Source organism: Cryptococcus neoformans, chromosome 3 (assembly GCF_000149385.1).
Source record: "Cryptococcus neoformans var. neoformans B-3501A chromosome 3, whole genome shotgun sequence".
NCBI lineage: Eukaryota > Fungi > Basidiomycota > Tremellomycetes > Tremellales > Cryptococcaceae > Cryptococcus > Cryptococcus deneoformans.
Genome location: NC_009179.1, coordinates 371,312 through 379,145, shown reverse-complemented (window position 1 = coordinate 379,145; position 7,834 = coordinate 371,312). Strand labels below are relative to the sequence as shown.

The 7,834-nt window shown below is 48.3% G+C and overlaps 3 protein-coding genes across 3 annotated transcripts in view; 2 read left to right on the top strand and 1 right to left on the bottom strand.

The window, feature by feature from the left end:
• CNBC1340 (hypothetical protein) overlaps positions 1 to 193 on the top strand; it is a gene marked incomplete at both ends in the record, with an annotated part of 1,776 nt that extends 1,583 nt beyond the window's left edge. Inside the window, one exon of the mRNA XM_771548.1 lies at positions 1 to 193. This exon is cut by the window's left edge and continues 322 nt beyond it. Within this exon, the coding sequence (XP_776641.1) occupies positions 1 to 193 (193 nt within the window).
• Positions 194 to 797: 604 nt separating this feature from the next.
• CNBC1330 (hypothetical protein) lies at positions 798 to 1,847 on the bottom strand (the record flags this gene model as incomplete). The annotated part of the gene is made up of 4 exons (XM_771547.1): positions 798 to 946; positions 1,156 to 1,258; positions 1,312 to 1,634; positions 1,694 to 1,847. The coding sequence occupies 4 exons, from the start codon at positions 1,845 to 1,847 to the stop codon at positions 798 to 800; spliced, it is 729 nt and encodes a 242-aa protein (XP_776640.1).
• A 582-nt stretch (positions 1,848 to 2,429) lies between these two features.
• CNBC1320 (hypothetical protein) lies at positions 2,430 to 7,768 on the top strand (the record flags this gene model as incomplete). The annotated part of the gene is made up of 10 exons (XM_771546.1): positions 2,430 to 2,708; positions 2,758 to 3,903; positions 3,951 to 5,957; positions 6,042 to 6,142; positions 6,224 to 6,329; positions 6,392 to 6,634; positions 6,687 to 7,108; positions 7,173 to 7,306; positions 7,385 to 7,551; positions 7,610 to 7,768. The coding sequence occupies 10 exons, from the start codon at positions 2,430 to 2,432 to the stop codon at positions 7,766 to 7,768; spliced, it is 4,764 nt and encodes a 1,587-aa protein (XP_776639.1).
• Between the last annotated feature and the right edge of the window lie 66 nt (positions 7,769 to 7,834).

Genomic DNA, 7,834 nt, shown 5'->3' with positions numbered 1-7,834 from the left:
GGGTAGGGAACTGCTAGAAGAAACATCATCACATGTGTACTCGATTCATCTCCATAACCAGTGGTCGAAAAGTTTCCCGGCTGGTGGATGGGTGGAGAGATTGTTAGATGGGTACAAGGTGCAAGTGGAAAGGGTCGAGAGGTATGCTGAAGCAGCGGGACTGGTTAGGGATGGGAGAATTGTGCTTGGATAAAGCCTTGGGAAGGGAGAAAGTTGGTGGAGGAAAGAGGGTAGAGTGGGAGGAAGAAAAGAGAATAATCTGTGAAGTAGACCATCATTGTTGTACCAAATAATCACCTTCAAATCTTCGTACGCACGACCCGCCACGCAGAAGAGAAGCAGTTCCGGCCTTCATATATAAAGTAACGCATAAACCTTTTCTCGCAGCCACGCAAAAACGGACAAAGTGCCGCTCTCGGATTTTTGGATTAGTACGTACCAGTAACCCCAAATAGTCTCGCAGGCCACATGTGTTAGACATAGGTGATGCTGAATGCTGGCAATTTCCGCTTCTATATAACGTAATTTTTATGAACTGCATGATATCTCATGACTTTCCGTAGTGATTTATTCAGATGGGGAAAAGGAGATGGAGTGCAGATATGCAAAAAAATGTCCATAAATTTGTACTCTTCTGGGTCTATTTATCTAGCATCATGGCTCATGGTTTATGGGTTATCTGTACTCGTACAACGTGAAAATTCTCGACTACTCTCCCTCCGGCAAGTCCCTCCCCCCTTCAGAATATGCGAACGTACTCTACCCCTCTGCTCGATGGCGCTTCCTACAACAAGGATTTAAACTCCCAGATTGTTCTGTGACTGCCCGGCTGTGAACAGAGATTGTTTGAACAAAAACTCGTCATGGGCGAAATCGGCGTACTTGGGCCTGGCAAGTGAGTTAAGCGCTACTTTAACGTCTGTTTTTATATCATCTATGAGGGCCTCTGCATCATTGTTTTTGGGTTGGTGGTTCGGTGCGGTTGGTTAGTCATTGTGAAAATGGGAAAAAAATGGATGGGAATGAGTCAAAAGTCGAGGGTGTGGTGAGATGGAAGTTGAGAATGGGTGGAGAGGGTAATAAAGTCAGCCTCTAATCTGAAAGATCGTCCGCAGGGGAAATAAAAAGCAGAGAGGATGGTTGGGGTGAGCTAACCTTTAGAGACGTAGTCAAGTTCGGGCCTGATATATCCAAGGATAACGATACTCATGTGGTGTCCATAGAAATCAGCTTTGAAGGGGTGCATAATATGCACTTCCTACTCTCCAGCGTAAGCATTTGGTATTTAATAAAGGATGCGGCACGACTTACAGCGGTAATTTTTTCATTTTTAAAGTAAGGATTCCACCCAACACTCATCACCATCGGCCAAACTTTCTCATCTTCCTTACTCCATCTCTGGGCGTGGTGTTCGGGAGGGTAAGGTGCGGTGATGGTAGGTAACGCCTCCAATTGAGCTTCGCTCTCGACTTTCTTGCCCTCAGGACCAGGTGTAGAGGGTTTGGAGACGACGGGGGTAGGAAGGGCGGATGGGAGAGGGGTGGATAAGGAGGGATGAACACGGGCGAAGCCGTAGTAGATACCTGTAAGACCAAGATCGTTGAGTGGACCCAAAGACTCGTCTGGAAGATTGGCTGGAGCAGTCAGGTATTCGTCAGCAAACCATAGGCACACCATGGGAAGCAAGTCATACCTGTGGGGATCCCCAGATACCTCGCACCTCTACCAAAACCTTTGGTAACGGTCCCTTCAAGCTTGAGGGGGTACGGAGCTTCAGGCTCGTCAGGGCCTACGATACTAGGGCGGTTTGATCGGGAAACGGGGGCCATCGGAGCTTCGCGAGGCATTTTGCGATTTGTTCTGGAGGTGAGTAACGAGGATAATGGAATGATAAGACAGGTTATAAAAGCCGAAGGGAAGGAATGTTCGATCGGTGGTCGTGCGATGGTCATCGTCGAGGTGAAGCGCGCATAATCGCCAGATTTCGGCGATCACCGATGCGATTTGTCACTTACGTAATGTTTATTAATTAATTTTTGCTTACCAATAATTCAGGTTCCGGGGGGTTTTTATTTGGGAAATGGCACTGTGGGCGCAGTCGCTCACCGGTGACCGAAGGTCGCATAATAAATAAATCTAATAATCGTCGCGACGCAGCAATGGATGACGGATGAACAGGCAATTCTTCAATTTTATCATCTTCGATAACTTTTTCCCTCGCTCATCCACATCCCTGTCACTTTCCTGTAGCTTTAGCTAACGTGGATAGCAATCATTGGAAAAGACGCCTCGCCACTTTCAATTACATAGTACGCTCTTTAGTTTGCTATTGACAGATCGGCCAGTCGGGAAGATACTTTGGCTGTCGCTCGACCTTGACGGAGCGTGCCCTTACAGTCACTTTTTTTAATCTCTTCGCCAACTTCTAGATGACTGCCCAAGCAGCCTTCGAGGCCTTCGCCTCGAAGCACACCCGCCCGTATGACTGTACCTTTCCTCCAAAAATTGTCTCGTCCCATAGGGATCTCGACTTTACCCAGTGCTTCGAGCACGCCGTTTTACTGCCCGCCCCTCTCGCCTTCTTCACCTTGCTCGCACTTTCCCAGATCTTGAGAATCACAAGACAACTCAAGAAAGGCGGACTGAACGGTGGTCTTGCATGGATTACGAGGTCCAGGAGAAGTGAGAGAATATGCTCCACCAAGGTGGTACGTTGGCTTCCATGTCTGTGCGTTATCATGGCTCATTCTTTTTTAGGGCTTCCTCGCAGCTTCTGCCGTCTTCTCCCTAGTTTCATTATGCCTTACATTCAAAAACATCTCTGTAAATCTTCTTTCCGCCGCCCACTACTTGCTGCTCTTCGTGACTCTCTTATCGCTTATCCACCTCACCGCCTTGAACCACCACACTTCCCGAACTTCATCGACTATTATTCTTCTCTTCTATCCCACCTATCTTCTCGTATTTGCCATCCGCCTTAGGACAATGATCGTTTCTGGTGCCCTCAACTCTGGTCTTACCCATTCTACTTCAGGGCGCTTGTTGTTGGCAAGACAGGCTTTCTGGTTCGCAAGTATCATTGCGGCTCTTCCCGCTTTTCTGCTCGAACTATACTCTCCTGAAAAGAAATGGCAGAGATGGAATGCTCCTTGGAAGAGAAACGGCAAAATCGCCTTGGAGGATGACGAGGAAGAAGAAGCGGATGGAATCGAGAACTTGGACGGCCAAGGTGCTGTGCCGGGCAAGAACGCTTACGGCGATGTCGAGAGCCCCGTTTCCACCGCCAATATCTATGAAATTCTGACTTTTTCTTGGCTCACTCCTCTTCTCTCTCTTGGTACCCGCAAGTACCTTGGTGAAGAAGACATGTGGGCGCTCCCCTCTGAAGACTCTGCCGAAGCTCTTTCCAACCGTCTTGCGGAAACCTGGAAATCGCAAGCTGAACAGGTCAAAGCTGGCAAAAAGAAGAGCGCTTCTCTCAAGATCGCCCTTGTCAAGGCTTACGGTGGTCCTTATATTGTTGCTGGTATCCTCAAGGCCTTGTATGATATGATCAACTTTCTGCAGCCTCAACTTTTGAGGTTGTTACTCAACTTTGTCTCGAGCTACACTAGTGAACGTCCAATGCCGCCTGTTACTGGGTACGCTATTGCCGTTTTGATGTTTATCAGCGCAAACGTAGGAACCGCCGTTTTGCACCAGTACTTCCAGCGATGCTTTACCACCACTATGCGTATCCGGGGTGGACTTGTCACTTTGATTTACCGCAAGGCACTTGTCCTTAGCAACGGCGAAAAGTCTGGCAGGACTACTGGTGACATTGTCAACCTCCAGAGCGTTGATGCCGTCAGGATTGCAGATGTCTGTCAGTACGGTCATATTGCTTGGTCAGGCCCTTTCCAGGTAAGCACTGCTCTTGACTGTAAAGAGCAATTAGCTAACCTTTGCAGATTCTCATTGCATTCATTTCTCTCTACAGGCTTGTCGGCTGGCAAGCGTTTATGGGCGTTGCTGTCATGGTGGTCAGTTTGCCAGCAAACACTCTCATTTCTCGATTCAATAAGCGCTACCACCGGCGATTAATGAAGGTCAAGGACACTCGTACTCGTACCATGAACGAGATCCTCAACAACATCAAGTCTATCAAGCTGTACGGCTGGGAGCAGGCATTTGCCAACAAGATCTACGACATCCGTAACAACCAAGAACTCAAGATGTTGCGCAAGATTGGTATCGTCATGGCTGGAAGTAACTTTATCTGGCAAGGTACCCCCTTCCTTGTTGCATTCTCTACCTTTGCCACGTTTGCTTTCACCAGCGACAAACCTTTGACCAGTGAGATCATTTTCCCCGCCATCTCTCTCTTCCAGCTTCTCTCCTTCCCCATGGCCATGTTTGCCAACATCCTCAACTCTATCATCGAAGCTTCCGTTTCAGTCGGCCGTTTGGAAAGTTTCCTTGCTGCTGATGAACTCAACCCTAATGCCCGCACTGTCATTCGACCTTCTGAAGATCCTCAGGGTGAGCCTCAAAAGGGCGATACCGTTGTTAGCATTAAGAATGGCGAATTCCGATGGCTCGAGGGCTCTACGGAGCCCATCCTGCAGGACATCGACCTTGAAGTTAAAAAGGGTGAGCTTATCGCTCTTATCGGCCGAGTTGGTGACGGCAAATCATCTCTGTTGGGCGCGATTCTTGGTGAAATGACTCGCTCTGACGGCTCTGTCACTCTCCGCGGCGAGGTCGCATACTTTTCGCAAAACTCTTGGATCCTCTCTGCGACTGTCAAGGATAACATTGTGTTTGGCCACCGATTCGACAAACAGTTTTACGAACAGGTGTTGGATGCTTGTGCTTTGAGGCAAGACCTTGCGGTACTTCCTAGCGGCGATATGACCGAGGTCGGTGAAAAGGGTGTTTCCCTCTCTGGTGGTCAAAAGGCTCGTATCTGTCTTGCTAGAGCTGTCTATGCTCGTGCCGATATTTACCTTCTTGACGATCCTCTTGCGGCCGTTGATTCTCATGTCGGTCGACACATTTTCGACAAGGTCATCGGGCCTAACGGTCTCCTTGCTTCAAAAGCCCGAATTCTCTGTACCAACGCTGTCACTTTTCTTCCCCAGGCCGACCAAATCATCTCTCTCCGTAGAGGTATTGTGCTTGAGCGGGGTACTTATGAAGAGGCCATGAACGATTCGTCCTCTGAGCTTTACAAGCTTATCACTGGTTTGGGCAAGCAATCTGCCATGGGCGATGGACAAGATTCTGGACAAGGTTCTGGTGCTACTACACCTACGGTTGTTGGACAAGAGGAGGTGGTGGTAGTTGAGGAACCAGAGGGTGTGGAAGACAGCGAAGAAGCTGAGATTGTCACTGGCGCTGATTCTCCTAAACAACGCAAAGCGTACCGACAGCTCAGCCGCGACATCATGCGTCGATCTTCTGTCGTTTCTCTCCGTACTGCCAAACGTGACGCCCTGCGTGACCTACGCGAAAGCGCTAAACCAAAGGAACGCTCTGAAAAGGGCAACGTGAAGCGAGAAGTCTACCGGGAATTCATCAAGGCCTCTTCCAAATGGGGCGTTGCCGTCTTTATCGGCGCGATGAGTCTCGCGCAGGGTTTGAACATTCTTTCCAACTTTGTACTTCGTGCTTGGGCCAGTGCCAACTCTGATAGTTCAGGCGAGATGCCGAGTGTGACCAAATACCTCCTCATCTACGGTATCGTCGGTATTTCTGGTTCCGTGGCCAACGTTGTCAGCGTCGCCACGCTCAAGATTGTTTGTGCCCTCAAGTCTAGTAGGAGTCTCCATGACAGGTCATTTGGGGCTTTGATGAAGAGTCCCTTGTCATTCTTCGAGCTTACACCAACAGGACGAATCCTCAACTTGTTCTCTAGGGATATCTTTGTTATTGATGAAGTCTTGATTATGGCTCTCGGTGGTTTCTTCCGTACTGTAAGTGAAGAGCTTTTCTGTTATTGCGGTAAGCGCGTTTTGATTTTGCGGCTGACATTTTTTGGCTTTTTTTGGGGAGAGTAGTCCGTATCAGTCCTCGGTACTGTGGTAGTCATTGCTATGGGCACGCCTTTGGTGTTGCTCGTGTTCATCCCTCTTGGTTACCTCTACAGGATTGTCATGAGGTTGGTGTTTTCTTTTTTCTTTTTTCTTTTTTTTTTCCTTGAAAATTAGTGTGCGGGAAAGCTAACGCATGATCCTCACAGATTCTATCTTGCTACTTCTCGAGAGCTGAAACGGCTTGACGCCGTTTCTCGATCTCCCGTCTTCTCCTTCTTTGGCGAAACCCTTTCCGGTCTGCCTGTTATCCGAGTAAGCGCTTATTAAAAAACCATCCACCATATACTCACGTTTTGCATTTTTTTTTAAAATAGGGATATGGCCAATCTGCCCGATTCATTGCCAACAACGAAGCCCGTGTGGATCGAAACCAGGCGTGTTTCATGCCGGCTATGACTATCAACCGATGGCTTGCCGTCCGACTTGAATTCCTGGGTAGTTGCCTCATGTTCTCCACCGCGCTCACATCAGTCGCGGCTCTTATCATGTCCAACAGTGTGGATGCGGGATTGGTCGGTCTCTTGATGTCTTATACTATTTCCGTCACCGGTACTCTTGTAAGTTATGGACCGGGGGAATATGGTTTTTAACTGATGATTGTCGTTTTAGAACTGGCTTGTGCGGAGCGCTTCCGAGGTGGAGCAGAACATTGTGTCTGTCGAGCGTGTGCTTGGGTATGCCAACTTGGACTCTGAAGCACCCGACTTTATCCCCGAGACCAAGCCGGCTTCTACTTGGCCTCAAGAAGGATCGATCGAATTTGATCACTTTAGTATGAAATACCGACCGGAGCTTGATTTTGTTCTTCGGGACGTTTGCATCAAGATCAACGGTGGGGAGCGTGTCGGTGTCTGTGGCCGAACGGGTGCGGGCAAGTCATCGCTCACCTTGGCACTTTTCCGCATCATCGAAGCTGCAGGAGGCAAGATTTTCATTGACGGTGTCGATATTTCGACGATTGGCTTGCACGACTTACGGACGATTGTCTCCATCATCCCGCAAGACCCTCAGTTGTTCGAAGGCACTTTGAGGTGGGTTTTTAGATATATACATATGTGCTACTGTTACAGAGCTGATTGCGATTTTTGTACGCAGGAACAATATCGATCCTACCGAGTCCGCATCTGATGCCGATATGTGGCGAGCTCTTGAGCAAGCCCACTTGAAGGACCATGTCATGAACAATATGGGTGGCTCGCTTGACGCCGAGGTTTCCGAGGGTGGTAGCAGTACGTGTTCAAGTTTTCTCTTTTTTTTTTTTTTTTTTTTTTTTTCGTTGATGACATTGACGCTATTTTTTCTTTTAGACTTGAGTGCTGGTCAGCGTCAACTCTTATGCTTTGCGCGCGCCATGCTACGCAAGACCAAGATTCTAGTTTTGGACGAAGCTACTAGCTCTATCGATCTTGAAACCGATGAGGCTGTTCAGCAAATCTTGCGTGGGCCTGATTTCAAAGATGTCACTACTATCACCGTACGTCTTTTTTTTTAGAGTAGAAAGAGACGAGCTGATGTGATTTTACTTGTGCCAGATTGCGCATCGGATCAACACGATCATAGATAGTCACCGCGTGCTTGTCATGTCTGAAGGCCGGGTGGCAGAGTACGATACGCCGCAGGTACTCATGCAGAGGCCTGAATCGTTGTTTTTCTCCTTGGTGCAGGAAGCTGGTCTGGAGAACGCAATCTAGGTAGTTGCATCATGTACCTTTTTTTAAACTGAAAAAATGCAAATTAATCATGCAAATCAAAATGAT